A 23,468-nucleotide genomic window follows, 5' to 3' on the forward strand; every position below is an offset into this window, starting at 1 on the left:
GTTTATAATGCGCACCATGAGTTTGCAAGTTGATTTTGGGGAAAAAAAGTGTGCGTTATATTCGGGAAATTACGGTAATCCAAAAATCCAGAAAATCACATTGTATAATTTTTAAATAATAAATTTGTATTTAACTGCATGAAATAAGTATTTGATACATTACCAACTAGTAACTCTTAGTTCTTTTTTAAGAACCCCTCCTGTTCTCCACTCATTACCGGAAGTAACTGCACCTGTTTGAACTTATTACCTGTATAAAAGACACCTGTTCACATGCTCAAACAAACAAACTCCAACCTCTCCACAATGGCCAAGACCAAAGAGCTGTGTAAGGACATCAGGGTTTAAATAATAGACCTGCACAAGGCTGGGATGGGCTACAGGAAAATAAGCAAGCAGCTTGGTGAGAAGGTAACAACTGTTGGAGCGATTATTAGAAAATGGAAGAAGTTCAAGTTGACGGTCAATCTGCCTCGTTCTGGGGATCCATGCAAGATCTCACCTCGTGGGGCATCACTGATCATGAGGAAGGTGAGGGATCAGCCTAGAACTACACGGCAGGACCTGGTCAATGACCTGAAGAGAGCTGGAACCACAGTCTCGAAGAAAACCATTGGAAGCACATTACACCGTCATGGATTAAAATACAGCGCACGCTAGGTCCCGCTGCTGAAGCCAGTGCATGTCCAGAGACGTCTGAAGTTTGCCACTGACCATCTGGATGATCCAGAGGAGCAAAGGGAGAAGGTCATGTGGTCGCATGAGACCAAAATTGAACTTTTTGGTCTAAACTCGGCTCGTCGTGTTTGGAGGAAAAAGAAGGATGAGTACAACCCCAAGAACACCATCCCAACCGTGAAACATGGAGGAGGAAACATCATTTTTTGGGGCTGCTTCTCTGCCAAGGGTTCAGGACGACTGCGCCGTATTGAGGGGAGGATGGATGGGGCTTTGTATCGCCAGATCTTGGCTGACAACCTCCTTCCTTCAGTAAGAGCCCTGAAGATGGGTCGTGGCTGGGTTTTCCAGCATGACAACGACCCAAAGCACACAGCCAAGGCAACTAAAGAGTGGCTCCGTAAGAAGCATCTTAAGGTCCTGGAGTGGCCTAGCCAGTCACCAGATCTAAACCCGAAGAAAATCTATGGAGGGAGCTGAAAGTCCGTGTTGCCCGGCAGCAGCCCCGAAACCTGAAGGCTCTGGAGAAGATCTGCATGGAGGAGTGGGCCAAAATCCCTGCTGCAGTGTGTGCAAACCTTGTCAAGGACTACAGGAAACGTTTGGTATCTGTAATACCAAAAAAAGGTTTCTGTACCAAATATTAAGTTTGATTTGTGTGATGTATCAAATACTTCTTTCATGCAATTAAATGCAAATTTATTATTTAAAAATCATACAACGTGATTTTCTGTTTCTTTGTATTAGATTCCGTCCCTCACAGTTGAAGAGAACTTATGATACAAATTACAGACCTCTACATGCTTTGCAAGTGGGAAAACCAGCAAAATCAGCAGTGTATCAAATACTTGTTCTCCCCACTGTAGGTGTCTTAAAAGGAAACAAGGATCGAAAGACATATGATAAATGTTAGTACGGGTTATAATAATTTGATTAAAAAAAAAACGCTCTTAATGGTTTCGTTTCAATAACATTTGTAAAAGTTTCAATGAAAAAATTAACTAGTAGCTCGCCATTGTTGTTGACGTCGCGGGGTGGTGACGTCACATGTGAGATAGTGTAAAGCGCTTTGAGCGCCTTGAAAGGTGGAAAAGCGCTATATAAGTATAACACCATTTACCATTTACCGTACTTCCACAGTCTCACTCTTTAACTATGTAAGGCAGTAATTTAAATACGCCACAAGGTGTCAATGGAAAGTTTTCAATTAATTAGCGATCAAGCCAATAAGTACGTTTTGTCCCTTGACTGACGCAGTAGTTTTTTTTTCCATAGTGCGGGTCCATTGTGCCTTATGTTCAATTGTATGTCGACCTGATAATGGCTACCAGCATCATAGTTTGTATTTTGTGACTAAATATTGCCATCCAGTGTAGTTGTAGCTAAACAAGTTGCTAAAATGTTTAAATAGAGTTTAACCGAAGTCTGAGTTTTATGTGTATTTTGAATATCTATTTCAATTATGAATTTGTGAATGCCAGTTATATTTGCATTGTTGTTTAACTGTGTGAGAACAGGGCCTCATGAACTCATTTGCGCCCAAAAACGTATAAATCCATCTATTTTTGATTTGTTTCAGTGTCCCAAAGACGTATTTATATGTCTTTTACGTTTTTTCTGATGCAACTCAGCTCCAAAGCACAATGCTGAAAATCAATTTTAAAGCGACAAAAGTGGCCACTGGAGGGCAGTAGCGCATTTGGTAAGATCCGCAACCAGATTCAATGGAACGAACGACTGGGCCGCATTGCCGGGGCGCAAGCGGAAGACAACCGAATGGACGTCCAGGATGCCAGGCGGCGGACGACAGAGCAGAACAACCGGTAGGACGCCCGGGATGCCAGGCGCTGGACGAAAGAGCAGAACGACTGGGACCACCAGTGCAGCGGACGATGCTGTTCAGTCCGTGCTGCTCGCCGAGCGGAGCCCGCGCCGCCGTGCTCGGGCGCTCGCGTCCCCCACGACCCTCCAGTGTCCCGTGACTCAGACGGAAACGCGCACGGCCATACCAGTCCCCAGATGTTTGGGATGTAACTAAAGCAAAAAAATAGCTGTCTTAAAGACAAAGTTATGTTTAAAATGTATGCTTTCACAAAAAGCTCAATTTCTCAATTTTTTCATCAGAAATTGGAAAATTACTCAAACTAAGCTATTTTCTAATGCTGATTTCTAAAGAATGGAAAAAGATATGCACTAACTTTTTTTCCTGCTGAAAGAAGAGAGTCTAATCTTTCTTTTGGTGGGTTCTAAGCTTATATACAGGGGTGCACATAAGTGGTCCGCATGCGCACATGCGTACTGGACGTAGACAAACGCGCTGGCCCTCTTATGAGGAGGACATCCCACTTTTAAAAAGGCTTGGAGTTAATGTGGGAGCCGCATAATGCCCTTTATTTTGAATTGGTGCTTTTTATTTCTTTACATTTCACTTCAAAGTAATGGCAATTTTGTTGTGCCAGTTGATGTTAATCAAGCATTAATTGTTAATATAATTAATTAAAGTTAGTTGGCTCTAAGTAAAGCTTGTCATAAATTTATCACATCAGGCGGGTCGGCTCTCAAGCTCAATGAGGACCAAGTCACATCTCCAGGTCCTCCTCTGAGAACCTGGGCAAAAAAATTATGTGCACCCCTGCTTATATAGCAATCGAACAGAATTTTCTGTGGGCTTGCAAAATCATTCAAAATCCAGTAAAACGGCCGGGACTGAAGGGGGTTGCAACGGTGAAAATGGCTGGGAGTGAATGAATTAATTCAGATTGAAGCACTTATTGTGAACATAATTTTTTGAGAGGTATGAACATTATTTTTGTTGCATTGTCACTGTATGATACTTTTGTTCAATTGTATGTTGTGAAGGAGTTGCCGGAGCTTATGCCAATAAACAGGGCAGTTCGAGCTACGAATCTGAACGCCTGTGTCCACTCGCCTTTCTCCGCCTCTTAGATCTCAATGTTCAAACTAAGGCGTCATTATAATCTGTTGGGCAGAAAATGATATACAAATAGCCAGCAATCAAGCTAAGCTTAATACATTTATTCATTTTCCGTGTCGCTTATTCACCGGGAAGCAAGATTCGGGAGCTACGTCTGACAAGTCTGATAAATTTGAGAACACCAGCAGGATGATGATCGATCTGGACAAAGTTTTTACGTAACAAAAATAAGGAAAAATGTCATTAGACCAGGGCTGCTCAAATTACTGCGTTAACGGGTGGTAATTTTTTTTTTTTTAATTAATCACGTTAAAATATTTGACGCAATTAACGCACATGCCCCGCTCAAACCGATTAAAATGACAGCACAGTGCAATGTGAACTTGTTACTTGTGTTTTTTGGGAGTTTTGTCGCCCTCTGCTGGCGCTTGGGTGCGACTGATTTTATGGGCTTAAGCACCCATGAGCATTGTGTAATTATTGACATCAATAATGGTTGGCTACTAGTTTATTTTTTTGAGTGAAAATTTTACAAATTTTATTAAAACTAAAACATTAAGAGGGGTTTTAATATAAAATTTCTTTTGAAACTTTTATTAACATTTATCTTTTAAGAACAACAAGTCTTTCTATCCATGGATCGCTTTAACAGAATGGTAATAATGTTAATGCCATCTTGTTGATTTATTGTTATAATAAACAAATACAGTGCTTATGTACCGTATGTTGAATGTATATATCCGTCATGTGTCTTATCTTTCCATTCCAACAATAATTTACGGAAAAATACGGCATATTTTATAGATGGTTTGAATTGCGATTAATTACGATTAATTAATTTTTAAGCTGTAATTAACTCGACTAAAAATTTGAATCGTTTGACAGCCCTACATTAGACGTCTCAGTAGAGGCGAACTGCATCAACGTTTTCGTGTGCTGTGTTGTACGAGCTATCTGCAAAAAATGAACTGCTGTTTGACTATTATGGAGATACAGTGCCTTGCAAAAGTATTCAGCCCCCTTGAATCTTGCAACCTTTCGCCACATTTCAAGCTTCAAACATAAAGATATAAAATTTTAATTTTTTGTCAAGAATCAACAACAAGTGGGACACAATCGTGAAGTGGAACAACATTTATTGGATAATTTAAACTTTTTTAACAAATAAAAAACTTAAAAGTGGGGCGTGCAATATTATTCGGCCCCTTTACCTTCAGTGCAGCAAATTCACTCCAGAAGTTCAGTGAGGATCTCTGAATGATCCAATGTTGTCCTAAATGACCGATGATGATAAATAGAATCCACCTCTGTGTAATCAAGTCTCCGTATAAATGCACCTGCTCTGTGATAGTCTCAGGGTTCTGTTTAAAGTGCAGAGAGCATTATGAAAACCAAGGAACATACTGTTGTGGAGAAGTTTAAAGCCGGATTTGGATACAAAAAGATTTCCCAAGCTTTAAACATCTCAAGGAGCACTGTGCAAGCCATCATATTGAAATGGAAGGAGCATCAGACCACTGCAAATCTACCAAGACCCGGCCGTCCTTCCAAACTTTCTTCTCAAACAAGGAGAAAACTGATCAGAGATGCAGCCAAGAGGCCCATGATCACTCTGGATGAACTGCAGAGATCTACAGCTGAGGTGGGAGAGTCTGTCCATAGGACAACAATCAGTCGTACACTGCACAAATCTGGCCTTTATGGAAGAGTGGCAAGAAGAAAGCCATTTCTCAAAGATATCCATAAAAAGTCTCGTTTAAAGTTTGCCACAAGCCACCTGGGAGACACACCAAACATGTGGAAGAAGGTGCTCTGGTCAGATGAAACCAAAATTGAACTTTTTGGCCACAATGCAAAACGATATGCTTGGCGTAAAAGCAACACAGCTCATCACCCTGAACACACCATCCCCACTGTCAAACATGGTGGTGGCAGCATCATGGTTTGGGCCTGCTTTTCTTCAGCAGGGACAGGGAAAATGGTTAAAATTGACGGGAAGATGGATGCAGCCAAATACAGGAACATTCTGGAAGAAAACCTGTTGGTATCTGCACAAGACCTGAGACTGGGACAGAGATTTATCTTCCAACAGGACAATGATCCAAAACATAAAGCCAAATCTACAATGGAATGGTTCAAAAATAAACCTATCCAGGTGTTAGAATGGCCAAGTCAAAGTCCAGACCTGAATCCAATGGAGAATCTGTGGAAAGAGCTGAAGACTGCTGTTCACAAACACTCTACATCCAACCTCACTGAGCTCGAGCTGTTTTGCAAGGAAGAATGGGCAAGAATGTCAGTCTCTCGATGTGCAAAACTGATAGAAACATACCCCAAGCGACTTGCAGCTGTAATTGGAGCAAAAGGTGGCGCTACAAAGTATTAACGCAAGGGGGCCGAATAATATTGCACGCCCCACTTTTCAGTTTTTTATTTGTTAAAAAAGTTTAAATTATCCAATAAATTTTGTTCCACTTCACGATTGTGTCCCACTTGTTGATTCTTGACAAAAAATTAAAATTTTATATCTTTATGTTTGAAGCTTGAAATGTGGCGAAAGGTTGCAAGGTTCAAGGGGGCTGAATACTTTTGCAAGGCACTGTATCTCCATAATAGTATTGGAATAGGTTGGATCACACAATAGTTTACCGTGAAGATCTGCAAACAGTTTTTGACATCAAACACTGCTACTAGAGCAGGAGAGTGCTGTCACTAGCGAACTTGACACATGAACGCGATTCGTCTCATCCCGTCTTTTCTGTTCATTTTGCTTTTGCTGTCCTTCAAATTAATGTTCCTTTCGGGTTTAAATTGGATGGGCAAAAGGAATGACATGTATATGTAGTTAAAGAGTGAAACTGTGGAGGTCCGGCAGCATACCCGTGTGACGTCACCGCCCTACTAGTTAATATAATTTTATAAATTTTATTAAAAAGAAAACATTAAGAGGGGTTTTAATATCAAATTATTATAACTCGTACTAACATTTATCTTTTAAGAACTACATGTCTTTCTCTCCGTGGTACCCTTTAAAATGTGCCCTTGGCATGCTTATGGCAAAATACCCCCAAATCAGGGATGAGAGACATATTTTACATCATACTGTATTTCTAAACACTGTGAAATGAGCTTGTTTGGGGGGGGGGGGGTCTGGCTCATGTGGTGAGCCACACAAACTGCTGGTTGAGCACAGCTATTGTTATGCTTCCGGCTTGCTGCATACTTTACACGCAGAAGCAGAATGAGTGAGGCCAAAAGCGATATTAATGTAAGTCAACACATTGAAGCGTTTTTTTCCCACTCTCCAATTTCGCTTCCAAATCAATTATCTGAGACACTTTGGTTATTATTTCAATAGGCCTCACTGTTCTGGAACAATGACGTGCAGGGTGGCTTGGTCATAGATTTTTAGGAAGTGGAGAAAATACAGTGGTATGAAAAAAAATTGGCCACCCCAGGCAATTTTCCAGCAGGGCCGAGAACCAAAAGTGGTATTTGCCATGTGGCATTTTTTTTTTTGCCATGTGGCAAATTTTTTTTGCCATGTGGCAAAATATTTTGACCATGTGGTGAAATGGATTTTGCCATGTGGCATTTGTTTTGCCATGTAGCAATTTTTTTTTTTGCCATGTGGCAAAATGGATTTTGCCATGTGGCATTTTTTTTGCCATGCTATGTGGCAAAATGGATTTTGCCATGCCAAGTCAAAATATATATTTTTTTTAATTGTTTTTAATTTTTTTGTGTGTGTTCTGTTTCATAGCTATTTTCAACATTTTCCAGGAAGTATTACAAATGATAAGGAATACAGAATGCACGTTGTCAACTCCCATGTGGCACATTAAAACTCTCATGAAGACACTCAGATTCCCATTCTCAGCGTAAGCAGCTAAAAACAAGAGGCTTTAAAAAAAAATTTTTTTTTTAAGTCCGTGGACATATTTGAGGCAGAAATCATTTGTCATGCTTGCTTTTTTTCCTATGGGCAATGTTGTTACAAAATACAGTCCCTGACAAAAGTCTTGTCGCTTATCCATTTTGTAGAAACAATTGCTAATAACCTGACTTTTAATTATTCAATTGATTTCAGATATGGCTCATATGAAAGCTAAGACCCTCCCAAATGATGTTGAATGTACAAAAATATATTTGTTTCATTGAAAAAAGATTTATCATTTAATGAAGACATAAAGGTAATATTTTGGCAAGACAAAAGTTTTGTCGCCTACAAAAAGTAGTGTGAAAACTGAACAAAAAATGTACTTCAAATACAAAAATATGTTACATAACATAAGAGAATTAAGTAGTGGTGCTCAGAGATCCAAATTTAATATTTTGTATGCCTTCCAAGGGCTTTGGCAAGGATTCATACAATTTATTGATGAAGTCATCAGGAACATCAAAGAAAGCAGTCTTGCATGCCTCCCAGAGTTCATCAACATTCTTGGGTTTCGTCTTCCATGCTTCCTTTTTCATCCTGTTCACGTCTGGTGACTGGGCTGGCCAGTCCTGGAGGGTCTTGATCTTCTTTGCCTTGAGGAACTTTGAGATAGAGATTGAAGTATGCGATGGAGCACCATCCTGCTGCAGAATATGTCCCTTTTTATGGTTAGGAATGTAAGAGGCAGCTAAGATTTGTTGATATTTCAGACTATTTATGTTGCCTACCACCCTGCAGATCTCTCGCACAACCCCATACTAGATGTAACCCCAGACCATGATTTTGACATCACCAAACTTCACTGTTTTCTTAGTGAATCTCGGATCCATGTGGGCTCCAGTAGGTCTCCTGCAATATTTGTGGCAACTGTGGTGTAATTCAATGGAAGATTCATCTGAAAAATCCACCTTTTGCCACTTTTCCAGCGTCCATCCTTTTGACAGGCTGTGGGCCTTGGCAAATGCCACACAGATTTTTAATTGTCAGCACCCTGAGAGATAAATAGTCTGAAATATCAACAAATTTTAGCTACCTCTTACATTCCTAACCATAAAAAAGGGACAAATTCTGCAGCAGGATGGTGCTCCATCGCATACTTCAATCTCTACCTCAAAGTTTCTCAAGGCAAAGAAGATCAAGATCATCCAGGACTGGCCAGCCCAGTCACCAGACATGAACTGGATGAAAGAGGAAGCGTGGAAGATGAAACCCACGAAGGTTGATGAACTCTGGGAGGCATGCAAGACTGCTTTCTTTGATGTTCCTGATGACTTCATCAATAAATTGTATGACTCCTTGCACCACTACTTAATTCGCTTAAGTTATGTATCATGTTTTTGTATTAGAAGTACATTTTTTGTTCAATTTTCACACTACTTTCTGTAGGCGACAAAACTTTTGTCTTGCTAAAATTTGACCTTTATGTCTTCATTAAATGATAAATCTTTTTTCAGTGAAACAAATATATTTTTGTACATTCGACTTAGCTAGGGTCTTAGCTTTCATATGAGTCATTTCTGAAACCAATTGAATAACTCAAAGTCAGGTTATTAGCAACTGTTTCTACAAAATGGATAAGCGACAAGAGTTTTGTCAGGGACTGTACAAACTAATCAAACATTGTCCTTGAACAGATGATGATTAACTGCAAAAGTTTGACAGTACTTCATCTGTGAAAGCCTCCAGCGACAGCACAGCTTGCTTTGTGGAACGTTGACATCACACTTTGAGATTTAAAGATGAGCTGATCTAACACACTAACACGGACTTAATGATTAGACCACATTGAAAGGCAATAGGCTGGAATGAATGGGTCATCACCAGAACATGACACTTAATTTGTGAAACTCAAACCATTGCCGTCACCTCCCAATAAGGTTCTCATATTGTGTGGTGACAGAAATGGATTCGGGTAACACGGCAGTGTAATAAATAATTAACCCTGAGGAAAAATTCATGTCATAAAATGGCCAAACCCCTACACATACACCCAACCCTGAAAAAAAAAAAAAAATCAGACAGTAGACAAAGTTAATCAAGTAAGTGGACTTACCTTTAAACAGAGGGCAGACTTTGGCTAAAGCGTGCACTGGCCCTAGATGGGTGAACTGACCGATCGCAAACTCCATAAGCAGTAGCGGGATGCCACACAAGATTACCATGGTGAGATAGGGAACCAAAAAAGCTCCTGGGGGGCAGGGCAGGATAATCAAATGACTGTACTGAATGTACTGTATAGTGAGAAGCTATCTGATGTCCTTGCTGACCAAAGGCACAAACCACCAAAACCTAAATATGCTTTTCTCTGTATTTTCAATAGTGCTGCAATGATTAATCGATTAACTCGAGTATTCGATTTGAAAAAAATATTCGAATTAAATTTTGTTGCTTCGAGTATTCGTTTAATTAAAGTGGCGTTGTAATGGTTTGCATTTAGTTTTACTGATTAGGGCGGATACACTGCCCTCTGGTCTGCCTCTTTTCACAATGCTGAATCCAACTGCTCCCTGTCAAGACCATCATAAGCTAAGTTGTTGTTTGAGCTAATGTTTTTAATAAAAGATGTCCCGATCGATCGGCATCCGATCACGTCATTTTCAAAGTATCGGAATCGGCAAAAAAAAATCGGACATATTTTTTTTAGTATATAAACTGTATATTTCTTAATTAAATGGTTTTCTAATTGTATTTAACGTTACAGACTAAATGTCTTACACTCATCCAGAGTCTTTAGTTTTGGCTTAAAGTAGGGCTATCAAATTTATCGCGTTAACGGCGGTAATTAATTTTTTTTTTAATTAATCACGTTATAAAATTTAACGCAATTAACGCGTGGGCTGCACGAACCACACACGCAGTGTCGCGTTCAATCTATAATGGCGCCGATTTACCTATATATTAGTGATGCACGATAACGTATTTTTCAACCGATACCGATAACCAATAATTTTCTCCACCTTCCAGCCGATAACCGATAATGTGAAGCCGATAATTCTGTTAAAAGATATACATACACAATTTTAAATTATACACAACAGCAAATGTTACTGTGCAAAATAGAATTCATTGCTCCTTTTTCCGCATCAAATGTGAACAAATAGTACATTTCAACATCTAAACCAATGTATATTAATTAATTAATATTAAAAATACTTAACAACGTAAGCTAAGTTTTTGTTTGAGCTAATGTTTTTTTTAATGCATTCAACTGTTTTTTGTGGGAATATGTGTTGGAACATTTGTTAAGAGCATTAAAAAAAATTTATAGCATTTAAGATAGCGGACTTTTGCTATATAAGTTAAAGTGGCGTATAATGGTTTGTTTTAAAAACTGTTTGCATTTAGTTTTATTGATTTGGTTGGATACACTGCCCTCTAGTGACAACAGTGAATATGACCTAAATAATTTCACATGGCTGAATCCAGCTGCTCCCTGTTAAGACCAACATATGCTAAGTTTTTGTTTAAGGTAATGCTTTTTTTAATGCATTTGTAATTTAGTTTATAGGTATATTTAGCCGCTTTTTTGGGGAATATGTGTTTGAACCATTTGTTAAGGGCATTGTAAAAAAATAAACATTTAGCATTTTATAGCATTTAAGCTAGCGAACTTTTGATATGTATGTTAAAGTGGCAATGGTTTGTTTTGAAAGTGATTGCATTTAGTTTTATTGATTTGGGTGGATACAATGCCCCTTAACTGCACAAAAATGCCTTTATGAGGGCTTGGAGCGCAGGCACAGAATTGGACAAATTTGCGTCGATTGCGCACATTTGGAGGCTTAATCGAGTATATCATTATCGGATTGCATTATCGGTTGAATGATTGCATTATCGGTTGAATGTTTTAAAAATCTGGATTATCGGTGCCATGTCATAATGGCCATTATCGGCCAATAATTATCGGCAACCAATATCATCGTGCATCTTTACTATATATTGAGCTAAAAGGCAGCGTAAAATGAGTAGAGTGAATTTTGACAGTATTTGAAGCCTTTTCTTAATTGGCTAAAGCCTTAAAATCCCTCTCTCAACAATTAGAAATATCGTGGGAAAGCAGTGTGGGGAAGAATAGTAGTAGTTGATCTTTTTCTTTACACCCTATGTTATTCCCCAACGCAGAGAAGATATATCAATTGGTGCCATTACGCACAGTCATGGTTGCACTTCCCAACATGCATTTGGGCAGAATAGTTAAATGGCTACAGTATCATTTACTGAAAGCTCAACAAATACACTGGATAGCAATATTGAGTCAAAACATACAAAGTCACATTTATCCTTTAAGAATTACAAGTCTTTCTATCTGTGGATCCCTCTCACTGAAAGAATGTTAATAATGTACAATAAATGCCATCTTGAGGATTTATTGTCATAATAAACAAATACAGTACTTATGTACTGTATGTTGAATGTATATATTCGTCCGAGTTTTATTCATTTTTTTCTTAATGCATTGCCAAATTGTATATGATCGGGAAAAATTATCGGGAATGATTGGAATTGAATCGGGAGCAAAAAAAAAAGCAATCGGATCGGGAAATATCGGGATCAACAGATACTCAAACTAAAACGATCGGATCGGGAGCCAAAAAACATGATCGGAACAACCCTATTTTTAATGCATTCTATATATACAGTATACACAGTATATACACACACATATATATACATATACACAGTATATACACACACACACACACATATATATATATATGTATATATATATATACATATATATACATATATATATATATACATGGCGGAAAACACAGACAAAACTGAAAAAGCAGTTTCTGCTCTTGCACCCCTCTTAATTGCCTTGGACCAAAAGACATGCTTGATTTGTTAGATTCCTAAGAGACATCTAGACCCCTAAGGTCATCTGGAACCGGTCTCCTGCATGTTCCAAGAACAAGAACCAAGCAGTGTGAGGCAGCATTTAGTTATTATGCTCCTCACCTCTGGAACAAGTTACCTGAATGCCTGAAGTATGCTAAAACTGTTAGCTCTTTTAAATCAGGGCTAAAAACGCTTTTGTTTCGCACTGCATATCCATAACTGTCCATATATTCCAATCTACTTGCTTTCTATTCCTCTTCTGCTTATCTCCATTGCTGATTTCAATTATTATTAGTAGTAGTAGTTTTTGTTTTATTTTTATTTATTTATTTTCATTGTATTTGTGATTAAATGCGATTTTTATGTATAATTTTATTTCCAATTTTGATTGTCTTGGTTTTTACGTTGTATTGATTTTAGGGCTGTCAAACGATTAAAATTTTTAAACGAGTTAATTACAGCTTAAAAATTAATTAATCGTAAATAATCGTAATTAATCGCAATTCGAACCATTTATAAAATATGCCATGTTTTTCTGTAAATTATTGTTGGTATGGAAATAAGACACAAGATGGATATATACATTCAACATACGGTACATAAGGACTGTATTTGTTTATTTTAACAATAAATCAACAAGATGGCATTAACATTATTAACATTCTGCGATCCATGGATAGAAAGACTTGTAGTTCTTAAAAGATAAATGTTAGTACAAGTTATAGAAATTTTATATTAAGACCCCTCTTAATGTTTTCGTTTTAATAAAATTTATAAAATCTTCAATCAAACAATAAACTAGTAGCCCGCCATTGTTGATGTCAATAATTACTTACACAATGCTCATGGGTGCTGAAGTCTATAAAATCAGTCGCACTCAAGCGCCAGCAGAGGGTAGCAAAACTCCATAAAACACAATTAACAAGTGGGCATTTCACTCTACTGTCATTTAAATCTGTCTGAGCATTAATTGCGTCAAATATTTTAACGTGATTAATTTAACAAATTAATTACCGCCTGTTAACGCGATAATTTTGACAGCCCTAACTGATTTTAATGTGATTTTTATGATCTTCATGTGATGTAAAGCACTTTGAACTGCCTTGTGTTGAATTGTGCTATATGAATAAATTTGCCTTGCCTTGCCTTTAAAATAAACTGCTGTATTTTAAGCCAAAAGAACTGTTTTGTTTGATAGAACAATATGTCTATATACTGCAATAGCAGATTCATTGCGAATTAAGCCCCCAAACTATTGGGAAACTATATGGAAACCTTCGTCTACAGACGTCGCACAACCGCTTTTGTTTCAACCAAGCCATAAAAAGCTAAGTAATCGTATTTATTATTCGAAATGTCTGTCATTTTTAGCTTAGAATCATTAATTGATTTCTAATATTTCGTTTAAAAAAAAAAAAAAAGACTTATAAAAATTATTCACTTGCATATTTTAAGCTTTTAAACAAATGACGTCACAATGAAAAAATTGGCGTCTGTAAAAAAGTCACGCGATATCTACCTCGTAACTATTGCTTAATTGTATTTTTGTCGTTACTGTCACATTTTCCCCAATATTTTATATGATAAATATTCGATCCAAACAAAGAAAAATTGAAAGAAAATGTTTAAAACGGTAAATATATGAAAAAGAAAATCTCGACCGGTCCTTGTTGTCTGCGATTTCTGTATCGCAACCCTTGTTATATCACCGTGTTCCACCCATAAAATCCCCCAAAAATCCGGCTGTGTCTTGACACTTAGTGATACATGCTACATGGAGTTTTTGGATCGAAACAAAGTAGGTACGCGATAATATCTCTTTAAAGTCATGGCGTCTGTAATTCTGTTCTCGCTTGCTCTCACCTCCAGATAGGGTTTTGCTGTTTAAAAAAAATATATTTTTTAAAAATGTCCTCCTGCTCAAAATTTTTCTTCCCCCAGAAAATTGAGACTTTAAGCTTTCCAATGATGTATAAAACATGCATATCGGACAACTTTGAAAGTTGGCTAAATTAGGGGTCTCAGAGAGGAACTTCAAATCACCTGAGTGTTTTCCGCCATATATACAGTAAACACTAGAGCTGGGAATCTTTGGGCACCTAACGATTCGATTACGATTACGATTCAGAGGCTCCGATTCGATTATAAAACGATTATTGATGCACCCCCCTCCTTTTTTTTTTTTTTTTTTAAATAAAGTTTTGTACATTAGTTCCAAAATTGTTCAAAAATACTCTCAGGCTAAACCAAACTACTATTTCAGTATCAAGTTAACATATAGCAGTAAACAAATATACAAAAATAACATTAAATAAAAAAACTCCAGTCCCCATTCTGTATCAGCAGCTTTAAACTACATTCAATTAATTTAATGTTGTGAATCAACCGTTAAAGTTGTTAAAATTGCTCCCGTTATTCCATAATTTCCCTTTTGTCTACTTTTGACATGTGAAAGTTTTAAAACTATTTTAAAGATAGATTCAAGTCAATATTTTACCGATTTAGGAGTATTTTAGATAAAAAGTTAATTAGGTTTGCTTGGAAGGTTCGCTACAACAGCATTGCAGGGAAGTTTACTGCTTTAAGATGGCAGCCGTTTACTAACGCCCGCATCTAGCTTTTTGCAGATGTGCTGCTACCGCTACCGAGTCTACAATCCATCTAGTCCTATATAAATGATATCTACCGTAACATTATGTAGCTTAGCTGTACTTGTAGCAGCTTTTCGGCAGCAGTCAGGTATGTTGTTGTGTTTTTTTATCTCGTGGCATGAGTTGAGCTAGAGCCGTGAGTTGAGCGTTGGCATTACCCGAGGGGCCGGTTAATGAGAAGAATAATGTTTAGCTACTCCCGCTCCGTTCCGTCCCGAAGCCCGCGCGGCGCGCTGAGTGTGTTGTACTTCCGCTTTACTTGGCATATTTCAATAATCGGAATTTGGATGTTTGTGAATCATTCTCGAATCTTCCACGGCCGAATCGCGAATAATCTAAGAATCGGAAATTTTGCACACCTCTAGTAAACACGGCTGAAAAAGCAGTTTCTGCTCTTGCACTCCTCTTTAAAAGAAACTGTTGTATTTTAAGCCAAACAGATGTTTGACAGAACAATATGTCTATATGCTGCCATAGCAGATTCATGCCGCATGAAGTCCCGGAACTATTTTTAATTTGTCCGTTTTACCCTGGAAACCCCCGTTGACAGACGTCGCGCAACCGCTTTTGTTTCAACCCAGCCATAAAACGAAGGTAAGTAATTATATTTATTGTTCAAAATGTCTGTCGTTTTTAGCGTAGAATCATTAATTGATGTCTCATATTTTGTTTTAAAAAAAAAAACGACTAAAAAATTATTCACTCATATTAGACAAATTATGTCACAATGAAAAAAATGGCGTCTGTGAAAAAGTCATGGATATATACCTCATAACTATCGCTAAATTGTATTTTTTTTTTGTGACTGTCGCATTTTCTCTGCTATGTTAGATGATAAACTAGAAGAAAAACTTTTAAAAGGGTAAATATATGAAAAAGAAAATCTCAACCACTCCTTGATGTCTGCGATTTCTGCATCGCGACCCTTGTTAAATTAACATGTTTCACCCATAAAATCCCCAAAAATTCCAGCTGCGGCCATTCACAGCTGTGTTTTGACAATCAGTGATATGCTACATGGAGTTTTTGGATCGAAACAAGATAAGGACGCGATAATATCTCGTTAAAGTCATAGCGTCTGCAATTCTGCTCTCACGTGCTCTCACCTCCAGATAGGGTTTTGCTGTTTAAATGTTTTTTTTTTTTTAATGCCCTACTGTTCAAAATTTTTCTTCCCCTAGAAAATTGAGATTTCAAGCTTTCTGTCAATTTTGAAATTTGGCCAAATTGGGGGTCTCAGAGCTGAACTTCAAGTCACCTGAGTGTTTTCCGCCGTATATTTATGTATGTATGTATTATGTATTTATGTATTATGTGTTTATGTATGTATATATATATATATATATATATATACACACATATATATATATATATATATATATATATATATTAGGGCTGTCATAATTATCGCGTTAACAGGCGGTAATTAATTAATCATGTTAAAATATTTGACGCAATTAACGCACATGTCCCGCTCAGACAGTATTCTGCCTTTTGGTAAGTTTTACAGAAAGGCTTTTTGTGCTGTCTAACAGCGAACTCTTGTGGTCGCTTTGCGACATTGTTTTTTTTTTTGCCAGTTCAATATGGCTGCACGACGTCTCGGGCTGACGCCTACGTTGTAATGTTGTGCTTATATGATCCTTGGACAAGATTTGTCCGTAAGTACGGTTGTTATAAAGAATGTACATATTATGTTAGTAAGCGAAATGTTATATTTTTTGTATGAGACGCTTTTTGTTTATGTTTAGTGAACCTGCTAGCGTGCTAAGCTAACGTTGTTGCTAATGCAATGCTTGTGTACTTTTTTTTGTAGTTTTACGACGGTCTAAAGAGGACAATGGTTTGAGGCCATTTTATTAATAAATCAGATGAAAAAGGAAGAAGTCTGATTATTAAGGCGTCGTTCACTAGCTGTCTAGCTTTGGAAAAAGTAGACGCTTCGGAGTGAGGACAGCATAGACAGATTTGAATGACAGTCGAGTGAAATGCCCACTACAGTCCTTATGTACCGTATGTCGAATGTATATATCCATCTTGTGTCTTATCTAAGCCTGAACGATATATCGTTTAAACATCGCCATCGCGATGTGCGTGTGCGCAATAGTCCCATCGCAAGCACGTGCGATAGTTTTTCTTTTTTTTGATCCACATACGCCTCACTTTCTGGTCTGCGCACAGCCTCCTACCCTCCCTCTCCCAGCCTTTTGATCCTCTCAGTCTCTGCGGCACAACAATGGCTTTGATCTGGCCAAAGAAGCAGACTTACACGGGCATCTGTCAATCATCGTTTAACTTGTTAAACAGTTGAAAGGAAGCTGCGCTGGAATGAATGTGTGTACTGCGGGGACGTTGGAGACATTTAAATGCCAGAAGTGATCATGAGGAGTTTGAAATTTCTACATGTCACTTCAACGGTCACAGCTAAAGTAGATAAACAGAAACATTTAATAAAGCCAAGCATTTATCTGCTACAGTACTTTATTCTTGTTCAAAAATGATTTGGTTGGACAGTTATGTTTAAAATTTATCATAATGATGAAATTTGAAGTGCTTAAAAACCATTTATTTATATACATTTTTTAAATCACTTTGGGGGGGGGTTGGGGGGGGAGAGAAAAAAACATGTCTTATACACGGTGACCCAAAAAAAAGTTTACACTGCCATAATACAATTTAAATGCCATGTTTATTCATCTTAGAATTAGAATTGAATCACAAATTATACATTATTGTAAAGAACATGTACAGTACACTCTATTTTTCAATGTGTCCTCCCTTAAGTGTCACAACAGCCTCCAGGCGCCTGCGGAACGCTTCTTTATGTAGGATGCTGTCATCTTTTCCCAAGATCTAATAATGGACCTCTCCAAGGCTGCCACAGAAGTTTGTGGCTTCTTACAGGCACTGTCCTCCACAGTTGCCCATATGCTATAATCCAGGGGATTGAGATCTGGACTCTGGGGTGGCCACATATCACCTTGTCAATTAACTTTTTGGTCCGCACAGATCGGCACTTCCAGACCCAGGTTTTCGTGAGGCTGTTCCAGTATCTTTCAGCTTCTTTTTAACTTTGTAGACTGCACATCTGGATATTCTCAGATTTGCTGCAATCTCAGTAGGTGTCAGACCGGCACGCAGCAATTCAGGTACAGCTAAAGTTTTCTTCATTTTCAGCAGAAGCACAGGAATTGTAGAGACGAGAGATTACCAGCTGCATTGAGTGACCTTAATGAATCACTTAAGCATGACAACCTATTTAGATATGTTTCAATGGCTTTTAAACAAGCAGTCAACTGAGTGTAAACTTTTTTTGGGGTCAACCTGTATGTATCTCTCCAATGCTAAATCTGAATAAATACATGGGGCACAAAAAACACACACACAAAAAAAATTTTAAATGGGGGGATGGGCTACTTTGCGGTTTTTCACTTATCGCGGCAGGTTCTGGTCCCCATTAACCGCGAAAAACAAGGGATGACTGTACACTGTGGTGATCTAAAGTCTTTCCAAACAGCTATTTAAGTCATCTTGTGAAAATATCTTGAAAAAAATATATATACATTTTTTTAAATATCGCAATATAATATCGCAATATATCGTAAACACAAAAAAAATCGCAGCAATAGTTTTTCCCAATATCGTTCAGGCCTAGTCTTATCTTTCCATTCCAACAATTTATTTTACAGAATATATATATAATTTACAGAAAAATATGGCATATTTTATAGATGGTTTGAATTGCGATTAATTACGATTAATTAATTTTTAAGCTGTAATTAACTCGATTAAAACTTTTAATCGTTTGACAGCCCTAATATATATATATATATTAGGGCTGTCAAAATTATCGTGTTAACGGGCGGTAATTAATTTTCTGAATTAATCACGTTAAAATATTTGCCGAAATTAACACAGATGCCCCGCTCAAACAGATTAAAGTGATGTGACACGAAAAAGCATGTTTATTTCATAATACACGCGGTGTTTTATGCTCCTGAATGATATGGACCGCTTGAATGAGTGTGGAAGCGATCGCTATATTTATTTAGTTCTTTGAATCCCGCGCCATGAAAATGAGTGACTTCCGGCTTTGGTCTTGCATTGAGGAGGAAGGCGCTGTGACGTGTACGGTAGAAGACGTCCTCTTCACTATACAGCGTACTGTTGTGTATGGAACGAAGGATTCAGCTGATTTTGCGGATTAATACGTTTATTTTTCGCATCACGCCAGCCAAACGGCTGCAGAAAAATCATTCTGTATGAGGGAGAGGCGTATGCGCATTTTTGGAGTTTCAAAAGGTTCCCATTCACCGTGGATATTTACTGTGGGACCATTGGACTTACGAGGAAGTGAGTAAACATCTTGTTTTGTATTATGTCAAATATGAATACAGCGATTACAAAGTAAACACTACAAACTTCCTTTAAATAAAGGACTACTTACGTTTGATCATTGATAGGCATGTAAAAAGCTCTCCTCATGCACATTAGCAGGACGTTAGCTGCACAACAACTGCAGCCACCCTCCTCCGGGGAACAAACTGTAAATATCTCTCCGCCGAGCGGTTTGCTGATCCATGAAGACAATCGACAACCCAGTCGTCATGTCAATAAATCCAGGCTAGTTATGTGTGATTTTCCACTTCGAAGACTATGAAACATCACTCGGTTCGGGTTAGCATGTTGGCTAGCTGTCACGCCTTTTTTTGGTTTGTTTACATTCTCCGAAGCCAAGGAAGGGAAATGACATATGTCCGATTTAGGTGTCATAAAATATCGTTCGGGAGGTGCGACAGTGAAGGTGAAGTCGACAGTTTTGACCATTATGGAGTGATTTTGCCATGTCATCCTGAATAAATGCATTTTTATTATTTCATATTCCATTTAGCACAAGACTGTTATTTGTCATGACCATGCCATTTATTTAGCAATTGGGGAAAATACTTGGATAGAAAGAATATCCTGTAAAAATATTGGATTAGAGAGACTGAAACAATGACATTTTGCGGCTCTCTTCGTCGCGTTTTCTTCGTTCTTAATAATTCCCCCTCAATGGGCTGAATAGTAAAACTGATGAGCCCAGTCTACCGCTGACGTCATCCACCTGTTGGGGACGCTAAATCCCTATAATGGTAGGCGTGGCTAACCGGCAGATTAAAAGACTAATTTCTCGTCATCTGCGCTTTGCTAAATTGTTGTATATAGTCGAATCGTCTCAAAATATGATTCTAATTCACATAATAATGCCATTTAAGACTTATTTTCTCCTGTCTTATGCTCGTTAAAATGACAGCACAGTGTCATGACCACTTGTTACTTGTGTTTTTTGTCTCCCTCTGCTGCTGCTTGGGTGCGACTGATTTTATGGGTTTAACCACCATTAGCATTGTGTAATTATTGACATCAAAAATGGCGAGCTACTAGTTCATTTTTTGATTGAAATTTTTACAAATTGTATTAAAACGAAAACATTAAGAGGGGTTTTCATATAAAATTTCTATAACTTGTAATAACATTTATCTTTAGGAACTACAAGTCTTTCTATCCATGGATCGCTTTAACAGAATGTTAATGTTAATGCCATCTTGTTGATTTATCGTTATAATAAATACAGTACTTATGTACAGTATGTTGAATGTATATATCCGTCTTGTGTCTTATCTTTCCATTCCAACAATAATTTACAGAAAAATATGGCATATTTTAGAGATGGTTTGAATTGCGATTAATTACGATTAATTAATTTTTAAGCTGTAATTAACTCGATTAAAATTTTTAATCGTTTGACAGCCCTAATGGGCTGTTTGACAGCCCATGTCAAACGATTAAAATTTTTAATCGAGTTAATCACAGCTTAAAAATTAATTAATGGTAATTATGTTCAAGTGACCCCCAGAAAGACGGATGTTGCGAGACCCAAATGGAACGGGCGGCTGTGATTAACTCGATTAAAAATTTGAATCGTTTGACAGCCCTAACATATGTGTGTGTGTGTATATATATATATATATATATATATATATATATATATATATATTAGGGCTGTCAAACGATTAAAATTTTTAATCGAGTTAATTACAGCTTAAAAATTAATTAATTGTAATTAATCGCAATTCAAACCATCTCTAAAATATGCCATATTTTTCTGTAAATTATTGTTGGATTGGAAAGATAAGACACAAGATGGGTATATACATTCAACATACGGTACATAAGGACTGTATTTGTTTATTATAACAATAAATCAACAAGATGGCATTAGCATTATTAACATTCTGTTAAAGCGATCCATGGATAGAAAGACTTGTAGTTCTTAAAAGAAAAATGTTAGTACAAGTTATAGAAATGTTATATTAAAACCCCTCTTAATGTTTTCGTTTTAATAAAATTTGTAAAATTTTCAATCAAAAAATAAACTAGTAGCCCGCCATTGTTGTCAATAATTACTTACACAATGCTCATGGGTGCTGAAGCCTATAAAATCGGTTGCACCCAAGCGCCAGCAGAGGGCGGCAAAACTCCATAAAATACAACAAGTGAGCGTTTCACTGTACTGTCATTTATATCTGTCTAAGGGGGGCATCTGCGTTAATTGCGTCAAATATTTTAACGTGATTCATTTTAAAAATTGATTAACGCCCGTTAACGCGATAATTTTGACAGCCCTAATACATATAAAGTATATATATTATATATACAGTTACAGTACTGTGCAAAAGTTTTAGGCAGGACACTTGCCTAAAACTTTTGCACAGTACTGTATATTTTTATTATATTATGTATATACAGGATATACTGTATGTATATATTTTCCCCAAATGGAAGCTTCCATGATCCTAATAAATTTAATAATTAAAAAGATATATATACAGTGATATATATACTGTATATATATTTCTAAAAAATAAAAATTCTTATGTAAATAAGTTCCGCCTCTACTTCGCGGATTTTCGATTTACGCGGTGGGGAGCGGTCCCCGTTTACCGTGAAAAACGACTTTTGAGTAAAAGCAAAAGCCGTTCTAAGTGAGGCTCTGGCAGGAGTTTAAGGTGAAGTAACCTTAAAACAAAACGAACATAGTTGTTACGCACTCTTCCCATCAGTTGTTCTAAGGTAACAATTTATGTTTTTCAAATGATACACTCTAGGCTACTACCGTGTGGTTATAAAGTATTTGTTCCCATTTCCAATTGTTAGTTTTCTTTCCAGTTTACCCACTTTAATGTTTCGGATCATCACTAAAATTTACATTTCAAACACTAGAGTTAACATAAAATTTGTTTTTAAATGGTAATTATTTGTTAAGGTTAGGGAGGAAAAAATAACTTTTGACTTGATATTTTGTTGTTTTTTTGATCATCTTAAAAGTGGGAAGTCTATGCAAACATATAAGAATTGGACAAGTGGACAATTTCTGCACTGCACAGTACATGATATATCACCGTATATGTAACCAAGCGTATACTGTACCTCCACCGTTACTGTAGCACAGGTAGGGGAACCTCCAAACATTGCCAAGCCCCACCGCGTAGCCCACAGTGGACAGAATGAACTCCAGCCGCCCGTTCCATTTGGGTCTCGCAACATCCATCTTTCCAGGGGTCATTTGAACATCGGTTATCAAACCTCTCGTTTTCTCGTCCTCACTCATTGTCGAATCACCGGTGTCTATCTCAGCGCGCTATTGAGCTGATGGGAATGAATCATAGTGTGGCGCACAACAATGGAATCCACGAACAAATAGGCTGATCCGGTTCGAAACAAAAAGTAAGACTGTTTGCTTTAACGGGATGTGGTCGTTAGGCGCCGGCGAACGAGAAAACGAACACATTTAGGTATGGTTATATGTATGGCAAGCCAGCGAGTCGCGGTCAAAATTATTTTCAAAATAAAACATTAAAAATGAGGACTCCCGTAGTGAAATTGACAACCCTGAACAGCTAGTGCCTTTGTTTTGAAATTATATATTTTGCCGGAAATTGGCACTACACATTTTTTGCTAACTTACCTTCTCACTTAGTTAACCTCGTGGAGCATAGCCAGGAAACAAAATGCTGAACCATAGACATTCACCTTGCAAAACTGTCATAACGTCGACGCCAACGCCATATTGGATGTGGAAAGAGCGGCATGGAAGTCGACAACAGACGACTGAGACAAGCAAGTTACACACAAAAATCCTTATTCGTGAAATAATAAGAATAAAAGATAGATTATATATAATAAATGATAAATGAATAAATAAAAATAAAATAATTTCAATTAATACATATATAAAAACGTAACAACCATCATGGTATCATAGGGGGAGTTTGACTTTTGGGGCAGGGGGGGCACAACATGTTGAAGACCCCGAAACGCAGTCGCAGCAATAAAATTTACTGACAAGAATATTTATAGTAATAAGTTGAAAATGAGC

At 37.4% G+C, this 23,468-nt stretch overlaps 1 protein-coding gene across 2 annotated transcripts in view; it reads right to left on the reverse strand.

The window, feature by feature from the left end:
- si:ch211-225b11.1 (uncharacterized protein LOC561694 homolog) overlaps positions 1-22,867 on the reverse strand; it is a 78,938-nt gene extending 56,071 nt beyond the window's left edge. The window contains exons 1-2 of one of the 2 annotated variants that reach the window (XM_057832008.1): positions 22,520-22,867; positions 9,607-9,741 (exon numbers count right to left, since the gene is read on the reverse strand). In XM_057832008.1, coding sequence (XP_057687991.1) covers positions 9,607-9,741; positions 22,520-22,700 — 316 coding nt within the window. In that variant the 5' untranslated portion in view covers positions 22,701-22,867. Of the gene's footprint in view, positions 1-9,606; positions 9,742-22,519 lie in introns of those variants that run through there. The other variant, XM_057832009.1, reaches the window with a different exon arrangement.
- Between the last annotated feature and the right edge of the window lie 601 nt (positions 22,868-23,468).

The sequence above is a fragment of the Corythoichthys intestinalis genome, chromosome 3, assembly GCF_030265065.1.
Source record: "Corythoichthys intestinalis isolate RoL2023-P3 chromosome 3, ASM3026506v1, whole genome shotgun sequence".
Classification (NCBI taxonomy): domain Eukaryota; kingdom Metazoa; phylum Chordata; class Actinopteri; order Syngnathiformes; family Syngnathidae; genus Corythoichthys; species Corythoichthys intestinalis.